This window comes from Patiria miniata, unplaced genomic scaffold (genome assembly GCF_015706575.1).
Source record: "Patiria miniata isolate m_02_andy unplaced genomic scaffold, ASM1570657v1 HiC_scaffold_20, whole genome shotgun sequence".
In the NCBI taxonomy this organism is placed as follows: domain Eukaryota; kingdom Metazoa; phylum Echinodermata; class Asteroidea; order Valvatida; family Asterinidae; genus Patiria; species Patiria miniata.
The window spans coordinates 6897096-6916936 of record NW_024037059.1 but is presented as its reverse complement, the minus strand read 5'-3'; the positions used below and the strand labels follow the sequence as shown (position 1 = coordinate 6916936).

The window sequence follows — 19841 nt, the reverse complement described above, 5'->3', positions numbered from 1 at the left end:
ATGAGTGACATTTTAAAGAATAAAGGCTGGTGTTTTCCCTGAGCACGAAATCAACGACCGCCATATTTACCTTGATGTTTGCTTCATCAAAGTAGACTATTCGTATCTTCATTTTGTTTTGTTGAAGTTCATTTCCATAGAGGTAAGATGCCGATTGGTTTTACCTGGCTTTGAATTTTGTCTTCTCTTTTCTCTTAATTTTCAAAGTTATGACACATGTGTATGTTCTGTGATTTAGGTTTAAGGCAACTTTACGCAAGAGGAAATGAAAATGTTCGACCGAAGCTTGAGTTAGTCAGTGTACTATGCTGGTTGATGCAGTAGGTGTAGGTGACGTTTATTAGTTAAATTGAGAAGCACTCAAACTTGTGGCATTCCATTCAATGATCCAGGAGAAATTTCCAATCCAATATTCGGTGTTTTTGTTTTATTTAAAAGGGATTCACACCGAAATGACCTTATGATAATTTGTTTGATATAACTTTGTGAAGGAATACAGTAGCGGTTTTACGATGGCCACAGCAGGATTCTCGAAAGACTACAGCAATGATCAAGGAAAATCAGAGTAAGCAGATATGTTGCTTGCATGCTTTGCTTGTATGTATTTATCTCTCAAACCTCTACATATTGTAGTACACATTTTCTTTCAAACGTGTTCCAAATGTTTTCATATTACTCATACATGTTTTGGATGCTTACAAAATGCGGGGAATGAGACCATTTTTTTCTCAACGAGTTTTGTATGAATAATAATACATTTGTATAAGAAAAAAATTAACTAAAAGGGTCGTTTGAAATTCAGCCTATGAGGTTGGGGGCTCTTGAAACCATCGGACACTAGCTGGCGCTGTTTATGATATGCATCAATGATTTTTTTTTTTAAGTGCATTTCTGGCAATTCCACTTATAACTTTATATCTAATTTTAATTCAGGAGTGGCTTTGGTGCTTTTTTTAGCCATTTCCAATGCACCGATAAAAACATTAAAAGTCGTGGGAGAATGTGCAGAACCAAGGGTGAGGCAAGAGGCAAAAATGATTGGTAATGCACGGGGATAAGGGCGTCCATTTATACTTCTATGGTTCTCATAAAAAAAATCTGAATAACAATTTTTGTCACACCCGTATAATACATGGCTAAATTAAATGATGCCAATTGCGTATTGTCTCTAAAGTTTCGTTTATTGCAACGAGTTTTCCATGAGGTGATATCGCTGAACAAAATAAAGCCAATGGTATCCGGCAAGATGTAGAAGACTTATAATCTGCACCATGCTGCTAGCTGACGTTTTTGTTGTGTTGGTAGCCATGACATGCAATGCCCCTGATGTAAAGATAAACCTAGACCCCTCATATGATGATGAGAGGCAACACCGTTCAATTTCTGGAGTACGCCGTACTTCGCGTAAAAGTCTGGCATTATTGTTTCCATAACTATATTAACACACATGATTGCCCCTATTTTGTATTATTTCACATTATTTACTCCATTTGGCATTTTTTTGTTATTTCAACAGTGTCAGTACTAGTACTTTTTTTTTTATTCTTGAGCCCATTTAGGGCTGGTAGGAAATGAGAATTAAGGAAATAAGAAGGGATGACATTTAACAATTTTGTCTAATTTCTCCAATTCTGCTGGCGTTTTTGTGTTCGAAGGGCCGAAAACCTCTCAAACAGACTGAGGCCGTCATGACATGTGCCTAACATTATCTTAAACAAAAAGAATTATCTTAATATTACAGATGTATGGGGCCTACTTCGCTGAGTTACCAGCTGATTGACAAGGAGTCGCAAATAAAACCGGCCATAGATGATATTGGCAAGGGACGCGAGACGGCGGGCTCCTTGATAGCCGTCGATTGCGAGGGTCAATACCTGAGCCGAAAGGGAAAACTATCGGTGGTCTCCATAGCGACAGAAAATCAAATATACATCTTTGATATTCAGGCGCTGGGGGAGAGCGTTTTCGATAAAGGTCTCCGGGACATTCTCGATGACTACTCTCGAAACAAGTTGATGTTCGATTGTCGTGAGGACTCTGACTGTCTCATGCATCAGTATAATGTCAAGCTTGTCAAAGTGCTGGACCTGCAACTCTTGCAGGTACTTGGTGTTTTTTTTTTTTTGGGGGGGGGGGGGGTTTAGTATACCATTTGGCTTATATACATTTCTCTACGCCTTTTCTCATATCCTTATGAATTACACATTGGGGCGTATGTTTTCTTAGATGCCTAAGAAATAAAAACAGAGAAACTAGGCAAATTACATTATTCTCTCTCGAAGAAACCATAATAATTCACATGTTTTAAAGAAATTTGCACATGGTTGCTGTGTCAAAAGTTTGCACCCCTGCAGTGACCTTTATATCTGTCCATGTGTATTCTTTCCTTTTCCATCTTCTTTTCTTTTAGTCAACATTTTCTTTCTATTTTTGTTCGGAAAATTAATTCAGAGAACCGGTCATGTAACTTATCGATTAAATACGTGGAAGCCTTTAACCCGATTACAGGATATATACGCTGACGGCGATCATTTGATATTGGGGGGGGGGGTGCAATACAGGCATTGTCCCGTCATAGAGTTCATCTCGAATATCGGTTATGAATAAAAGGGGGAATCGAATATCACTGAAGAAAAGTATCTGAATTAATGTTTCCCAGATTATGGAGCGTGAGGCCACAGAAGACGCAGGAATTTTGGAAAAACAACCTCTTCTCGAGAGCTTCTTATTCTGCCTCGTGAAATATGTCAAGAATGAAGACCTCATCAAAGCGAAAGAAGAAGGGGATAAGAAGTTGCCTGGGACGGATGCCTGGCTTGAGCGCCCCCTGAGTGACGTCATGCTGAAATACGCAGCATGTGACGTTATGGGGATCTTCAAACTTTACAGTAAGTTGAAACATGTTTGCAAAGGCCAAGCCCTCGATCGACTGCGCGTTGCGTCGGACAGCTACCTCGACATCTTTCGTTCGCTTCCTTCTCGCTCTTGCGATAGTCGCGAAACAAGTTCGCATTTGCCAAAGAACGTGATTCCTTCCGAATTTCAACTTTTGTTCTTGCCTCAATCTGAAACAGAGTGTATCACTTGTCATAAGCAATTCCCTTATTTCGATAGAAATGAGCAGCGAGGAATTCCCCAACTCTGCCAATTGTGCAAACTCAAAATAAATTTTGGCAACCTGGCACACAAAGCCCTGGCAATGGAGAATGACCCTTATGACAGCGACGATGATGATCGTCCAGCATGGATGAAAGTAGGGTTAGGCCCCAACTATAAAGTATTTTTGTAGCTGGCTGGGTTGAGCAGTCCCTGAGACGGATTGCGGTATGTATTATTTGGGTATAGTAATACAAAAATCGTGCGCTTTTCAGTAAACATTGAAAGGAAATTTCCGCCTACGCGTTTAGTAATCGAATGATTTAGTGAAATAATATCAGATCCTATAGCAGGTTATACACCTAAAAGAACCCCCCCCCCCTTAAGAGAGTTACAAATACTCCAAAAGAGAGAAAAAAAATCATTTCATTAATGTAAATCAAGCAAATCCCAAGGGGCTGATACATTTTAATGTAAACTTCACTGAACCGTATACTGTAGGAATTAGAACGGAGACGCGCCTTTCCAAACTTTACAGCAGATTTTTGTCTGAGCAGCAACTTATTGGAAAGCCTGGAAAGCCGAAAGGTCTTCTAACTAAAAAAAAGTAAAAGATAAGGTACTCAATTCGCCATTTATTATGTATGATGTATATACTGCATTTCATATTTTAAATTTTGATTATGTTCAATAACGGTGTGGACATTCAATTTGTTTTTAGAACATAACTACACTTTGCGTTAATAGAATGTGTACGCAATCATGTCCATGGTGAGGAAAAAAGTGACCCGGATTCAAAAACAACTTTTAAGATGCAATCAAATTTGATACACCAGTGAAGTATGACTTAAAAGAACATGACTGTTGTTCTACTCATCTGAAACAAAATTACTGAAATTCATCCCTTCCATCAGAAGGTGTGCAGGTTTCACGAAAAGAACACATTTTTATAGCTGTCCATGCATGGAATGCCATTTGAAGATATTGAGCTGCTTGAGAATTACAGCCTTGTATACTTTTAATTTTAATCACGCAAATAAAATTAAAAATTAACATTTCATGATAATGATATTGCATTTATTTGTGTTTAATTAAAACCGTCTCAAGTTTTATTTCACAGTAAGTTTCGTAAACACTATATTCTTATGCATTTGACAAAAAAAACAATATATTAAGCATAAAAGTCATATATCATTTATAATTAATACGCCTAATAAACAAATATAATTGCTTTTATACACAATAATACTACTGTGTGAAAGATACCGATTTGCTCTGATTTCAGTGCAAACTGCACCCAGAGTTCAATTGTTTATGTCTTCCGGCTTAAATTCTTACAAAGTGATAAATAAATAAAATTACAATGCAGCAACAAAGCAGCAATGATCTTTAACGCCAATTGCATGACTGTGGTGTAAGGGCGCAATCGAAAGTCATAGGCGTAACCAGCGGGGGTACACCCCCTCCCCAATATTTTGTAAAGACTGCCCTTTTCCATTCAAATGCCGTTTTTTTTTCACCAGCGCTTCCCCGCTAATATTTTGTAAAGAGGGCCCTTTTTTGTAACAAGTGAATTTTTTTCTGAACAAGTGCCCCGTTTTTAAAAAGAAGTCGTGCCCTTTTTTGTGCGATCGGCCGTTCCGGGTGTCTTTTTTTTGGGGGGGGGGGGTAATTCACGCATGTATCGCACTGAATTAAAAGCATATATTGTCCGTTAGTGTGCATAATCTTCGGTTTTGAACAGCGCCCCATCGACACTGGTAACCCCTCGCAACTATTTGATTTTACAGAGGCCAGATGTCCGGCCGAAGAAAAAACGTGTCTACATTTCAGCATGGATGTGCCCTTTTCCAAAAATGTTTACCCCCCAATAAAACTGACCTAGCTACGCCACTGCAAGTTATGGCAGTCATGAGGGCCAACACTTTTTGCCAAGGTGTCCGCGGCTTAAGATGACCAGGACAAATAGAACCAGGATGCGGAGTCAATCTGAACAGGGACTTTTAGAATATACTGCACTAGTGGTTGACCCTCATAATATGCCCCAGTGGTTGTCCTATATACATGTATGTAGTTATAATATTAAAATAGTTTAAAAATGCATTGTATTTAGTTGCTTAACATTAATATACATTAATACAATATGCTTTTATTTCATTGTATTGTATTGTATATGTATTGTATTTGTTTACATGTTTGTAGTCATTTATATTGTATGTATGCAGGGCCGCAATGGCAACCAATTTTGAACTGTTTTGGCATACCCTTGTTAAAGAAATGTAATAAATATAGATGCCATGAATATGTAAGTTTCTTCGTCATGCATCTAGGGTGACCATTTCTGCAATAATGGTGGGCGCCTTGTAGAGGTTCATGTACCTCTTTTAGCGACCACTGTTGCTCTTGTGAGGAAGTGGAAGTGTGTATGTTTTTCTTGCCATAAGTACCTCTATTGCACTATTAAACGAATGTTCGCCACTATAAAGCTAGTCATAAACAAAGATCCTAAGATGCATGATTGTGTTGTCATCGGTATTTCTACAGGCGAAATGCCCCAAGAGATATTTCGCATGTCTTTGTCGTCATCAGTACCTCTATAGGGCGGCCACGCCTCTACCGAATGGACAACTCTGCATGTTTGCTTCGAGGGGGACCATTAAGAACTCTTGAAGATGCACGCTTTTGTCTTTATCTGTACCTCTAGGGACGACTTTTACTGCACACCATGGTGGCCCCTGAAGACGTTATGAATACTGTACGTATAATGATAAATACAAGAGTATGGGACTCTGTAATTGTTTGTATGCAAAATTGAAACGAACGTTTTTACGTGAAGTATACGGCGTAAAGGAACCAGTGCTATCCCAGAAGATGTGAGAGTGTTTCCTCTTACAGTTTACCTTTACAGGGGGCTGCATGCAGGTAATATAGGTTTCCCGGCTATTTTAAAACATTAACTTTCATTCAAATTCACCAACTCTAACATTCAATTTTAGCCGAGATAAATTTCAAACTTTAAACAAAACAAATTGAGGGATTTTCAAAGTTTGGTCACCCTCGTTAGTCACCGGGTCGAGAATATTCGTTATTGTAGATAACATTCGTCTAAGCTGTTGCCGAATGGCAGCATTCAGATATCGAATCCGTCTTACATAAATCAATAGTCACGAATTATCTGGATAACAAGGTTTGGCGTGGACGAGACGAAATCAAATACTCCGGGACGAAAACGTGTGCTCATTGTTTGAATTTGCTTAGCTGAATTTGAAATTGTCTGACAAGAGACGAAATTAAACATTGGAAGTGAACTAAATCGAAGTTGATGGACGAATATGAATAAGAAACAGTGAATTCGAAAGATAAACGTTTTAAACCTAACGGAAAAAGTTTACACAAACTGCAATAAACCAATCTATAGACAATACACACTAAGAATAATTTAATTTAGCCATCTATACTTCGGCATGCAGTTTCTTCTGCAGGCAGACCGACCATACTTCAGAGGCAAATCGATATGAGAACTATAATAAAGCGACGTCCTAATCTGTTCCATGAAAACGGATACGGGAATTTTTTTAATATTAAATGCTAACTTAACCGAGAGCCTCCAACTCATGCGTTTAACAGGCTTCAGATTAAGGTAGACCATCCTAAAGCGATATCAACTACGGTATTGGATAGTTTGTGAAAGGGGCTTAAACCGCGCATAAGACATAAGGGTGCTTTCCGTAAAAAGTCCGTTCATGCTAACATGAATTTTAATATGTATAAACTGGTTCCTAACTTCACTTAGCAAGAGTTGACATCTCGCCGCCTCGCACGACGAAACGACTGTTTCTACTTCCACACTTCTTCGTAAAAGCCTCCACCAATGCACTGCGGTAGCCGGGGTTGGACAGCACATAGATGTATGGGCAGATGGCCGGTGTAACGTTCATCAGCGTAGTCGAGGCAAACAGTAAATCTTTGTATTGTTCATCATTGAGGACACTGTTGCCGGTGAGCTTGACGATGGATCGGGCGAATACCGTGCACTCGTACGGCATTGGCAGAACGAAGAAGGCTAGGGTAGTCATAGCAATCATTCGTGCCACGCGGCTGCGATCCTTACGGCGCTTGGTAGTCTGTGTCGTTGCCCTCTGTCGGTAACCGGCATCGGCACCTGGCGAAGGTCCGACAGACTGGAACTGCTTACGGAGGGTTATGAGGATGACCAAGAAGATGACGAAGCTGGCGACTGCAGAAATGAAGAACATGGTAGACTGTATAAGGTCGTGAGTTATGATGAGCCAATCTACGGAGGTTGAACAGACCCCGATAAGCTCCGGGTAGTCCTGGTACCGCTCCTGATCCGGCCACATCAGGCCGTACCAGACGAAATCCCACCATGCTGGTAAGAAACACAGACCGATTCCGATGGATACGATCCAAACACACGCTGTGGTTATACCGGCGCGTTTCTTGCCCCGGAGACGCCGAAACAGGTGAGGCCGACAAGTGGCGAGGTACAGGACGTTCATGACAGTGGCGGCAAAGGCGAAGGAAGCCCAGTCACATATGTCAATCAAAAGGAAGACGGCAGTACATCCAGCGGGGCCGAATGAGATGGAGTCGCCGGGCACAGGACTGGCCTTGTACCGGGCGAGGCTGGAAGATACCCGCACGACTAGCAGCACCACAGCAGTGACGGAGAGACTGGCCAGGTAGATGTTAATATCCGTCCACATGCGACGGACCCGAACGATCATGAAGTGGAAGGCAAAGTTACCAAAGAGACCGACGATGAGAATTAAGGGATTGATCACGGTCAGAACCACGGTCTCCGTGTAACTATAAGTGTACAGTAAGGCATCGGACTCACTGGTTAGGTTAACAATAGTGTCAGGCGTATAGAGTTCTCTCGCCATGTTGCTATCAGGTATAGTGCCTCTCGTTTTGGTTCAATCTTGGTGCATTGTGTTCCTTGAGGGCGACAGCGCAGAGAACAACCGATCCTTTAACCCATTTTGAGAACCATAAATTACAAATCTATGGCACCTTTGGGTGTAATTCGTCACAGTTCACGTCAGAAAGAGACGCAAAATCAAAGTCCACAAGTAAAATGTTGTTTTGGAAACAATGGGTAACGTCATGTTGCCACAACCGTTTCTTCTGTACCAGGTACATATTTGAGTGCGAATTATCTCAGATTTGATTAGGGCCGGTGTGCTACTTGAAATAACATGGGCTTAATCAGTGGCACTGATACCAATGAGTGACCATGAGGAGCAAAAGATTACTACCCAAATTGATATAAATTTTAATCCCTGTAAAATGATAGTTGCTGGGTGATATTAAACCGATATTGTTTGGACACCAAATCAGCTAAATGCAGGTGTTGTGGGGAGGGGGGGGGGTACAAACTTCAACCTACGACCTTTGTCCCTTGAATCCATCAAATTGCTCGAACAAATGGGGGCGCATTTTGTTCACGGACTCATGCTCTCATTGGAGTTTGGCTGTGATAGGTATGAAATCATTTGGTTGAGGGTTGACGATGGTATGGGGAATGTGGCCGAGTTGTGCGCGGGGTGTGGTACAGTGAAACTCGTTTAGGGTGGCCTGAAGCCTGTTTCACACGAGCGCTGAGTACACGGGTCCCGTGTGATGAAATCACATCGATGTCAAAAAGGCACGCTTGCCATGGCGTTTGAAAGGTCAAGATGCAGTTCCTGCATGGGGGGTTGAAGAGCTAATGTAATAATTGTGGCGTAGTTTTGCCTGATGACTATAGGGGGATCGTCGGTAAATGGATTGAGTTTGTAGTGGGTGTTGTAATGGCTTGAGTGGGTGCGGAGAAAGATTGTTATGGGAAAGTATCATAAGTGTAAGTTTGGGTGCAGTGGTAATTTGGTGGAGGATGAGGGTCACTGGGTCTGTCAAGCTTCTTGCTTGTGTTTTTATTCGTTATACTTTCTCTACACATTGCATATATGATTGCTTCTGTGATTATACCATCCCCTGTCTTGGGCTTGGACAAACGTATGTTACCAAGGAGTCCCTGTAGGTTCCTCACACAATTAGAATTTGATAGATTTTCCAATGGCTCTTGAGGCTGAATCTGCCATGTGCACGCTGGTGCGACTGGGCGGGTGTCTTGCCCATGAATGCGATACAATGCACTTGTTGATCTTGAAACAGTAATTGAAAATCTTTATTGATTCTGTTGCTAAGTAGTGCGTGATTATCACGTGGTTAATGTTGTGCAGATTAATTAACATACACAGTGAATCTAAACAAGTTACCGCAACACCAAAACAGAGGTAAGACATCTTGGCGACAAGCTGTAAGATCATAACCACCTTTTCTAAAAAGGGTGAAACATGTGTCAGTTTACGGACGTGTATTACCATAGATAACCGTGGATAGCTCTACAATCGCACGTTTCTTCGGGAAAAAAAACGGGAAGTTTATATTCTTGTATTGTCACTAGATTAGGACGTATTGTCGCCTTAGAGTTTATAAAAACGTCCGTAACGACGTATAACTACATGTATCTACTGACAGAGAGTACAAAAAGAGCTTATAATAAGAACACCGAAATAGTTTGTTACAGTAGCTATGGGTACGTCATGAGGAATACCGCTACTTTTCATTTAAGAAATATACAACAGACTTCAAGTAGGTTAGTTCTTACACAGATCAACTTCGAAATTTCAATTCAGTTTTGCAATCGCAGCTCTATCATCGAGTACAGTCCTTTGATCATCATTCTAAATGGTAAGGACAATGAGAATTGAACCGTTTTGAAATATCTTTTAGCGGCAGTTATTTTTTATTTTAAACTATCGAGAAAAAAAAATCGGAGTTACGGGATGTAAGTTGACATTTCATCCATCACGGTGGCAGAGCGAGCCCGACGTTTTGGGCGGCGAAAGGTGAAAGCCTGCACGTAAGCCTGGCGGTATTTGGGGTTTGTGATAAAGTAAATGTACGGGTTTATGGCCGGGTTCAGGTAAAACAAGGTGCGATTCACCCACTGAAGCTTTGTGACCTGTTCCGGTTCCAAGACGTAATTCCCGGTCGAGTTGCTGATGACGAATGCAAAGGAGGTGCACTGGAAAGGGGCCATCAGTGTGAAGTAGAGAACACCGTTGACGATCAGCATTCGTGCCACCTGGTTGCGCACTTTCTGCCGGAGATTCTTCCTCTGTTGCCCGGTAGAGTGGTCGTCATTCACCACCCCGACGCGGGTGTTGAGGCGTTTGATGATGAGGATGTAAAGCACGGCGTTGACGATCAGACAGACAAAGAAAGGCACCGTCTGGACACCGTTGTGGACATCAATCAGCCAAGCAGCTTCGGGTTGGCAGAATCCAATGACTTGCGGATGGTTAGAGAATGCCTCGGTTTCTGGCCAGGTTGTACAGAAGCCCACGAAATTTGACCAACAGGGAAGTAGGGTCAGACCGAAGACCCAAGCGATTACCCAGACAACCAGCACCAATCTCTTAGTGCGCTTCATGCCGCCGACCAAGCGGTGTTGGATTGGTCTACAGATGGCATAGTACTTCTCCACAGTTACTAGAGTCACCAGGCAGAGCCCGACACTGTACGCCACGTCTAAGAGGACATAGACACTGATGCAGCCACCGGGACCCATGATGGCTTGATCACCTGACACGGGGCTGGCACGGTACCGGGCAATCTTCTCCGACACCGCGATGACCAGGAAAGAGGTGTCGGCAATGGCCAGGTTGGTCAGGTAGATGTTGGTGACGGTCCACATGCGGCGTACACGCACCATCATGAAGAGGAAGGCTAGATTGCCGAGTAGACCCACGGCAAGAATGCATGGGTTCACTATTGTGATAATGATTCGATCGGCGTTGGTGTAGGAAAGCTCCTCGGCAAAAGCTTCGTCAAACGACAGGTCCAGCGTGGTGTTTGGCGTACAAGACTCGGCAATGTTGCTCACGGCAGTACCCATGCTGAATGATCCAAGCAGTCTCGGCAAAATCTAAGCTCCGTTTGAAAAACGTAGTTCAAAATGGTTCACCTTTGGGGTAGCAACTTATTGTGCACTCCTTTAACGCGAAAGCGCATCCCATGTTCCACGCTATATAGCAACCACTGCCAGTCCAAAAAAGTGACAGTTAAACTTGCACCGCGCTAACGATGAACACCTATCAGACTCCTTTAGTCAAGTGCTGTGCAAACTCATCAACAGTGTCCAGTCGTGTAATTCCTGCCAATTACCGGTGTGTGTTAATGTCATATCACTGCTACCCAAAGCTGAGATGAAGACGACAGCCAATTATGTACATGTAAGAAGAGTGTTCAATACTGTTCCCAGGCAGCGGTCGATGACACAGTCGTTTGGCACAACCTCACACTGTTCACATGTTTGCTCCCAAAACAATTTCACATTGCCATGATACACTGTGTATCAGCTTACCAAAGAGATAATACTTATCGCCATTAGTTGTAATCCTCTCTGGGGAGACATTGAGCCTATATTAAACAATATCCAACTGATAGTTCAGACATCAAAGCAAGCACTATGTCTGATAAACCGATTAATGTTTCTTCGAATTATGTATTCCTACTCCATGCTATTTAGGTTTGTATTCATACGATTTTCAATTTACTTTGCATAAATCGAAATGTAAAAGTACTTGATAGTAATACTAACACGATTATTTTAACTATATACCTTCATCAAATTCATTCACCATACTTATTATTCAATAACTATTTGCATCCAACATTTCAATGGCAGCCACATAACTTGATGAGTCTCGGCAAGGACATCATTCATGACTTGGTATACTAACAGAACTGACACAAAAAAAACGCTATCTTGTAAAGGTCAATGTATTTAGGCCCCTGTGATACGCCTGCTGTATGGACATGGTAGAGCGCCATCAAGCGAGCACCCGAGTGAACCATCATGTACACGGGGCCCCGGGCGATTTTGGTTGAAGAAACATTTATTTACAAACCATTAATCCATCTACAGCACTTATTAGTTCCCTGAAGTTTTTGCAACGAGATCCGAAGTCGCAAAATCACTTTGAGCTGGTAATCAGTAAATTTAATTTGTAGAGGGCAATGGTCAAGTTTATCCTTCCGTTCATTGGCGCATAATGAAGTAGTTTCCGTAGTATAATGAATTCCTGGATGGTTGGGCATCGGCAGGGGAGATGCATGGAACTTATTTCGCATGCAGGCATCATGATAGACCTCTTCAAGTTGGAGCATGACTCCCTCCCCGTTCCTCAGCATTGACTCGCCCACTCCTCCTAGGCTCAAGTGTTCCCTGCAAGACGTTTTTCTCCGTTTTGTTTTCAACCGTCCCTTTTCCCCAAGGGACAGTTGCATGTGGGGAAGGGGAGGTGGTCAACGGGCCGGCTTGACTACTTTACTCAGCTTAATTAACCCTTCTGATTGATCTATGTACGGAAACGCGGCCACAATACTTCTTATTAGTTTTCAATCAAATGCAGGGTCGGGGTTGTAATTCCTTTCATTGCAAATACGTGATTTACTGATGCCTACGGCTTTTTCATTGGTACTTTATGTTTATAGCCAGCTTGTTGGTTATCATTTTTTTTTTAAATTGTGAAAGATATTGAGGCTAATAATGAATCACCTGTTTTGGGCGCCTTATCAATGGTGTTTACTACAAACAGTGCTGATAAGCCATTTTCAAATCATTCCTGAAACCAAGTTTTGTATTGTTTCAGCTGGACAGCTGCTGTTTCAAACGATGACACTCGGCTTTGTATTTGTCTTGAAACATTTTTTTTCAACAAGCAATCAGTGTCTTAGCAACTGGAAACAGTTGAGAAGTGGGGATGTTTGAAAGTTGGACTTCGGCTCTTCAGCACAATCACACAGCGAAATCATGATCCAACATCCGCCAAGCCTATTTGGCGATTGCGGGTAAATTTGAACATGTCATGCGCGTGCTGAAACGCAAATTGCTGCAAGATATGAGTCTGAGAGAGTAACAATGGGATCATGTAGCATCAAGAAAGTAAATACATTGTACCTTGCTGTTGCAGAATGGAAGAACTATCCTAGAGGAGATATCGCAATCGGTCACAACTGAAATATTGGTCAAACATTGGGCATGTCTCTGTCATCCTTTTGGAAAGCTCGAGAGTCAGTTGCGGCAAGGCAATTTTAAAAGTGGTTTAAAAAATCAGCCTAGTGTCCTCTTTGTACGTATCTAACTGACAGTGACTTGTGACTTAGACTTGCTTAGTAAGCCTTACCTTGGCCCAAAAGTTCGACTCGGATGACTACCTAGACCAAATTGGTCTGGGACCAGCTTGCCTAGGCTTGTCTTTCAAGAAGATTGTCACAATTTCTATTTTCCGTTCGGCAAAATATTTTCAAAAGCTTCGCTATCTATAAAGGACCGCGGTCCTGGTAGGGTGCTTTCTGCCGATCTCGTATGTACTCAGTTAGACTATACTCGGTTCCATACTCGAAATAATTCGTCTTCGAAAAACCATAATTTTAATTGTCTTGTTCATGACGACATCACAAAGAGTAATGAATTCCAGGGAAATGGAAAATGGCATTGGGAATGAACCCTCGAAAGATCGAGGTTCACTGTAGGACCTTCTAGCTCTATGAATGTTGGCTTGTCGGTATTATTGATTGATATTCCGCGACTATATATGAAGCACTCGAAGAGTGTACGTGAATTTAGAAGCAAGTCTGACGTGTTTATATCTAGCCACCTACAATCTTGTTTCTGCCTCTCTTTATACTGACTTGAGAGACAAACGGATGACAGTGTTTCCTCAAACCTTCTATCAACATTTCTGCTCGGAACCCGTTTTTACAATTCGCCACTCTCGTGCAAAGCAGCTTCCGCTCGAGTGAAATGCATACATGCACTTTGTAGTCAATGGGCTAATCGGCATGATGCAGACACAAAACAAAATGCTTTCATTGAAAGCATCAGGAAATTTCCTTCAAATAATCTCCCTTCTCACACGCAATGGGAGAAAAAGCCATTAACAGTACGCTTGTGCTCTGTTATGACTGTAATCTCGTCGCAGACTCCGTTGTTAAACCGAACCGGCAGTAATTTTCCCCTTATATAAAAATATAGCATAAATCGTATTATGATGGATGGCCGATGTAATGGAAAGTCTCGGTCGTTTGGTTCGATCGGCATGAAATGATTGTGAACAATCCATCATAATTTGAGGATCTTTTTTGGCAGTTGGGGAACCGAGTAGGGACGACAATCAGTAGGCCTATGTGAAGGGAGGTGGGTTGGAGAGGCTTTGTTCCGCCCCAACTCTAGCAGTATTTCAACTCATGAAGTCAAATGTACGGCTGCAGAAATCCCCCTTAAGAGTTAGGCCTATAGGCCGTTTGCTCTCTGCATGCTCTAAGACGTTCCCATGATGAAAGGCGATCGTACTAAATGGACAGCGTTTGATTTCCTATGCACGTTTGCAGGATATGCAACGATTTTTCTACTAACCTACCTTTTTGTTATTTATATAGCCACGGGTGGTCTTCATAAAAGGCGATGTCATGTTACTTGAACATGTCACTCACTCCCAGTGACATGCACTGCAAGATTTGATTCATTTTGATTAATTTTATCTCAATCTTTCTTCTGGCATATACATGTATAGATATTTTTTTTTCAAATTATTTGTTACACGCTTGTGCCAGTTGTGTTACTGATGTATTGACGAATGTTGACAACAGGGAGTTCAGGCATCCAGAATAACCCAATCAAAACATTGAGATGAAATTCGCCTTACTTTATATCTGCGCGGCAGGCAAAGTCAATATTAGCATCTTATTTCACTGTGGTATGTGAACATACAGATTTATGGTTTTATGATAGAGGGAAACACAGGGCGACAGCAAATATTTTCATGACTCCGGCCCTGCGAAACACATTTTGAGCAGGTTTTAGAGGGGCGCAAGGTTAGGGGACTTGAGTTTTGATTTTAATCTCCCTAGCTGCTCCGCAAAGGGTAAGAGCCAAGGATGTGCAACTGTGGCAGGATAGAAAGGAAGGCTTTAATTTCGCGATGGAAGAAATGCCGTAAGGGAGAGAAAGCTGCCAGGGTCGAGTTTAATGGACAGCTTCGAGTGCCGAGGAACAGACGCAATTTAGTTAAAATTACAAGCGAAAAATGAGGTCGGCCGGAAACAAATTTCAGGTTAGGGACGCTGTGCCTCCTTACTCAGGACAATTACAAAATTGAAGTTGTTGGTAAACCGAGGTCCATGCATGACCGAGACTCATGGCTCATATGCATGGTTGGATCCGAGGGAGGCCTGGGGGACACGGTCATTTACAAACGAGTAATAATAAGCACTTATCTGTCTCTTTCTTTTTTTGAGTAATTAAGGAGTAAAAGATGACTGTTTTTAAATCGATAATCCCTCTTTACTGCAATTTGTGAAATATGAATAAACAGAGGAATAAAGAAAGGAGATGAAAGGGTAGCATCCGATGAGGTCCAGTGAGGTCCAGTCCTTCCCCTTTTCAAATTTGCAACGGCCCGCTTGCTCGGTTTGCCCCTCTTTGTTCATCTTGAATGAGGGGTTGCCACGGGCACTTTGTACGGTCTGTTTGAAAGACCAGCTGCAATATACACATTTGCAAGACAGTGAAACTTCATTTTTACTACGAGTCGGGATTCCTTGAAAGAGCGCATTATAAACGATACAAGTTTTACAACCCCGTAGAAACTAATCTGAAAAAAAAGATACTATCGGAGCCTTTTGAAAACATATATGCAGGCATTTTCACTATTATTTTGTAATATATACAATTCATTGAAATTAGTATAGCAGTGTAGGCCTACACAATATATACAAACATGACTTGCATTGGTAATTTACCGTCATTCTGCCACACAAGGGCAGATCGGGGGGGGGGCCAACGGGGGCCACCCCCCCCCCCAACCCCCAAACCAACCCAATTTTTGTTTGTTTTAAGTGACGTTGCAATAAAGGCAGGCACTGTGTACACCACCATTTTTTCCCTCACAAATAATTGGTTAAAGTGGTCAGAAATTGCCTCAGATCGCACCACAGAGCACCTAGAACCAAACAAACATTTCGGGGCCCTTTGAACCTGGCCCCGAACCCGGCGCCGTCATTTTTCGGTCCCACTTTTTGGGGGACCAACATTTGTTTGGCCCCCAAAAATTGTGTTCTGGATCCGCCCTTGCTGCCACATTTAATATGAATTGAAAAATACTCATAATTACAGTGTCTAGTTTGCTATATACAGTATTCTCGACAGGAACATTATCAATTTACCGTGTACTATTTTTTTGTATTAATTGTTTTAAGTACTGTGGTGGTGTTGCAGCTGCGGTGCACGCGAAATTACTATATTTTATTAGAAGATGCACATGATTCAACTGAACACCAATAATAACAATAAACATCAACATCAACAATAAACCTTCATATGAAAACGTTTAGGGATTGTAGAGAAGAAATATTTAGGAACCATATACACTGTACGTCTAATATAGCATCGCCATGGTAACTATTTTTTTTTTATTTAGGCAAGCCATATTTCGGCAAGCCTTAAGCAAAAGTGTTGTGAATGATACATGCGGCATACATATAAAATTCTGCCATAATTCCAAATGTCAAAATTTAAATTGTTCATGGCAATCTTGATCAATAATTACACAGTCAATGTATGCGATGATTACATGTTTGAATTTAAAAAAGACAATGATTATATAATTTTATACAACTTACTGACGTGTAATATAATTTGACATAGCAAACAACACAACACTTCAGTTGTAATACATCAGGATGTGGAGAAATGACAAATTCTAATGTCTAAACGACACTGAAATATAACTGATTATAATATCGACAAAAGTCACGCAGCGATTACACTCCCTTGCCTATTGGAAACACACAAATTGAATAATCATCGATTGTTCCCACAAGTGTCAATTTTCGTTTCTCCATTCCCAACCCTGTCTACTATTTCATTTAAGTAATCGAAGGTGAAATATTGACACGAACCTCGGTTCGGGTTCGCGCGTTCGTACCCATGGTCTGAGCCTTTAGACTTATCTTGATTATCAAGTTAGCTCTTGAGTCAACTGACTTGGAAATTCAAAGAGAACTGATACCCGCAAGCAAGCAAATGCGTGGGGGACAATAATATTACGACTTACATTTTATAAAAAGATGTGTTGGAGATTTCCCTGTGCTGCTTCTTAGAGCCAATGATGAGATTTTTAATTAAAACTTGAGTTTTATGATTGACATTTCCGCAGAAGTAAGTGCAGATAATCGTTTCGATTCCTTCGTCTTGTTTGCACAGCTTTTTTTTTTTTTTGGCCCAGCAGTAAACGGACGTAACACCAGTATAATGGTATACTCTTTCTAGCAAATCAAATTTGATGATCCCAAAAGGCCAGCCTAGGGTCCTCTTTGTACATGACAGTCACTTGTGGACTGGGCAGTGCTATCGTATATGATTACCCCGCTACGTCAATGAATGAGCTAAATCTCACCCATTGTGTAGACCACATGCATAAAATGACTTCCAGCAACTCTTTATCAATTTAATAGTTTTAGCATTGTCTTATGTGTTCCCCTTTTGTATAGGACCCAAGTTTTCAGCATCGCATTCACGTTTTAGTGCGTGACTCTTTTAATCAAAAAGCGCCTCGTAATTGGGTTTTTTTTTAGGAAAGAAATTTAAAAAGACTAAAAAACGAAGGTACCTTCATCTTAATTTTAGTAAAGTTTTATACTGTTGATCTATTTTGATAGGAAGTGCAGTGTTAACGACCCTATTTTGTTCTGCTACCAGATTGCTTGTAAACTGTATTATGCCTACCTGATGTAAAACTGATTTAAATTATGTAGTTAAAACATTACTAGGATTAAACTTTTAAAGCAATGTAGGTTTAAGTCACAATGTGAGCTCATGGTTTTTACTTCATTGTGTTCAAATTTTGATCACGAAGTAAGCACGATTCTCAATCATGCAAACAAAAACTCGCGAAAAAAATTGCAGATTTATTAGAAAATTACATAATACACGAGCATAACATTTTTATATCTCTGTGTTATTTTGGGGTAGCATCTTCTAAGTGTTAAATGTAGATACAGTGTCTTCGTTGATTCCAGTTGTCTCATCTTGGCGCTTTCTTAAAGCCTGACAAGTGAATGCCTCATAGAAGGCAGTTCTGTACCTTTTGTTTGTCAAGTTGTATATGACGGGGTTTATTACGGGGTTTATGTAGGTGAAGATACGGGCTACCCACACGAGCGTGTTGATCTGGTCGGGAGTGAGGAGATAATTCCCCGTTAGACCGCTGATGGTCAGAGAGAAAGACGTAAGCTGGAACGGTGCAAGACACACGAAGAACGCCACACCGTTAGCAATCAGCATGACTGCAACCTGGTTACGGACTTTCTGGCGCTTGGCATTCCGGGCGCTTCGTTCAGGTGAGACGCTGCTGACCCGAGTGCTCAATCGCTGGATGATCTTCACGTAGAAGACTAGGTTGGATACCAGGGCAAGGAAAAACGGCACTGTCTGAAAACCGTTGTGGAACTCGTCGTACCATTCCGTGATGGCATTGCACTGCCCGATGTACCGTGGAAAGTCGCGGTATTCCTCCGTGGCCGGCCAAATGGTGCAGATTTTGACGTAGACTACCCAGGCTGGTAGCAACGCCAAGGCGAATGCCAAGGCAAGGAGCCAGGCCCCGACTACTAGGCGAGTCGTGCGCTTCTTGCCGCCGATGATGCGGTGTTTTACGGGCCGGCAGATGGCGTAAAACTTCTCCAGCGAGACCAAAGTCACTAGAAACACGGAGGCAAAGTAGCTGAGATCGAGCAGCACGAATGTGATGATGCAGCCGGCCGGTCCAAAGGCCGACCGGTCCCCCTTGATCGGGCTGGTGTAGTAGCTGGCCAGTTTCTCCGACACGGCGACTGTCAGAAAGGCCGTGTCCGCCACCGCCATGTTGATGAGATAGATGTTAGTAACATTCCACATCCGAGATACTCGGACCATAACGAAGAGGAACGCCAGATTGCCGGTCAGACCGAGAGCTAAGATGCAGGGATTGACGATGGTTATTATAGCAGTGTCCGTGGGATTATGGAGCAGTCCAGACGGCACAGAGAGATTGCTGTAGTCCCACTCCTCATCACCCGTGCAGCTTAAACTGGACGGTGTCGCATCCATCTTTTGAAAGTTAAAAGTACTCACACAAGTCGGTTTTGAAATACACGGTGTTTAACCCTGCCCAGGGTGCATCATAATTATGCGGCCATCAGAATCACAACTGTTTTGTACGCTTTAGAGGTTCTGGGTTTTTATATAGGAGTGACAGTGCATCTTAGATTGATGCACACCACCTCACGCTGCCGATCCTACAAGCACTCTCTGACTCGGCCGTGACTTGAGTGTGTGCTCGGCAGCGCGGCACAAGCAGCTGTGATGACAAGTTAGCTCACTTTGTGCAAACTACCCTGGCTCGATCGCGTCGGAGATGTCGCCCGACCGTGCCGGTGTACTGTGTTCCTAGCCAGTCGTGCATTCCATGCATCGTCAGTCGGCATATTGCCCACTGGACTCTCCATGACGTAACTGATGGATGACAAATCAAATGCAACCCGATCGTAAAATTGAGCTGGTTTGGTGACTTTATGATGCCATATCCTACTCCTAAATGATAAGACTGTACATTGTTTTCCATCGAAAT

At 42.1% G+C, this 19841-nt stretch overlaps 4 protein-coding genes across 4 annotated transcripts; 1 reads left to right on the top strand and 3 right to left on the bottom strand.

Annotated features, from left to right (window-relative positions):
• Positions 1–512: 512 nt before the first annotated feature.
• On the top strand, positions 513–3289 carry LOC119727294 (piRNA biogenesis protein EXD1-like). Its single transcript, XM_038199148.1, has 3 exons — positions 513–565; positions 1742–2102; positions 2660–3289. Exons 1-3 carry the CDS (start codon positions 513–515, stop codon positions 3287–3289), a joined length of 1044 nt encoding a protein of 347 aa, XP_038055076.1.
• A 3592-nt stretch (positions 3290–6881) lies between these two features.
• Positions 6882–8003, bottom strand: LOC119727289 (delta-type opioid receptor-like). The gene has a single exon (XM_038199142.1). The coding sequence runs from the start codon at positions 8001–8003 to the stop codon at positions 6882–6884; it is 1122 nt and encodes a 373-aa protein (XP_038055070.1).
• Positions 8004–9943: 1940 nt separating this feature from the next.
• On the bottom strand, positions 9944–11065 carry LOC119727286 (growth hormone secretagogue receptor type 1-like). Its single transcript, XM_038199140.1, has one exon. The coding sequence runs from the start codon at positions 11063–11065 to the stop codon at positions 9944–9946; it is 1122 nt and encodes a 373-aa protein (XP_038055068.1).
• A 5013-nt stretch (positions 11066–16078) lies between these two features.
• Positions 16079–19640, bottom strand: LOC119727150 (neuropeptides capa receptor-like). Its single transcript, XM_038199014.1, has one exon. The coding sequence runs from the start codon at positions 19319–19321 to the stop codon at positions 18212–18214; it is 1110 nt and encodes a 369-aa protein (XP_038054942.1). The 5' UTR covers positions 19322–19640; the 3' UTR covers positions 16079–18211.
• Between the last annotated feature and the right edge of the window lie 201 nt (positions 19641–19841).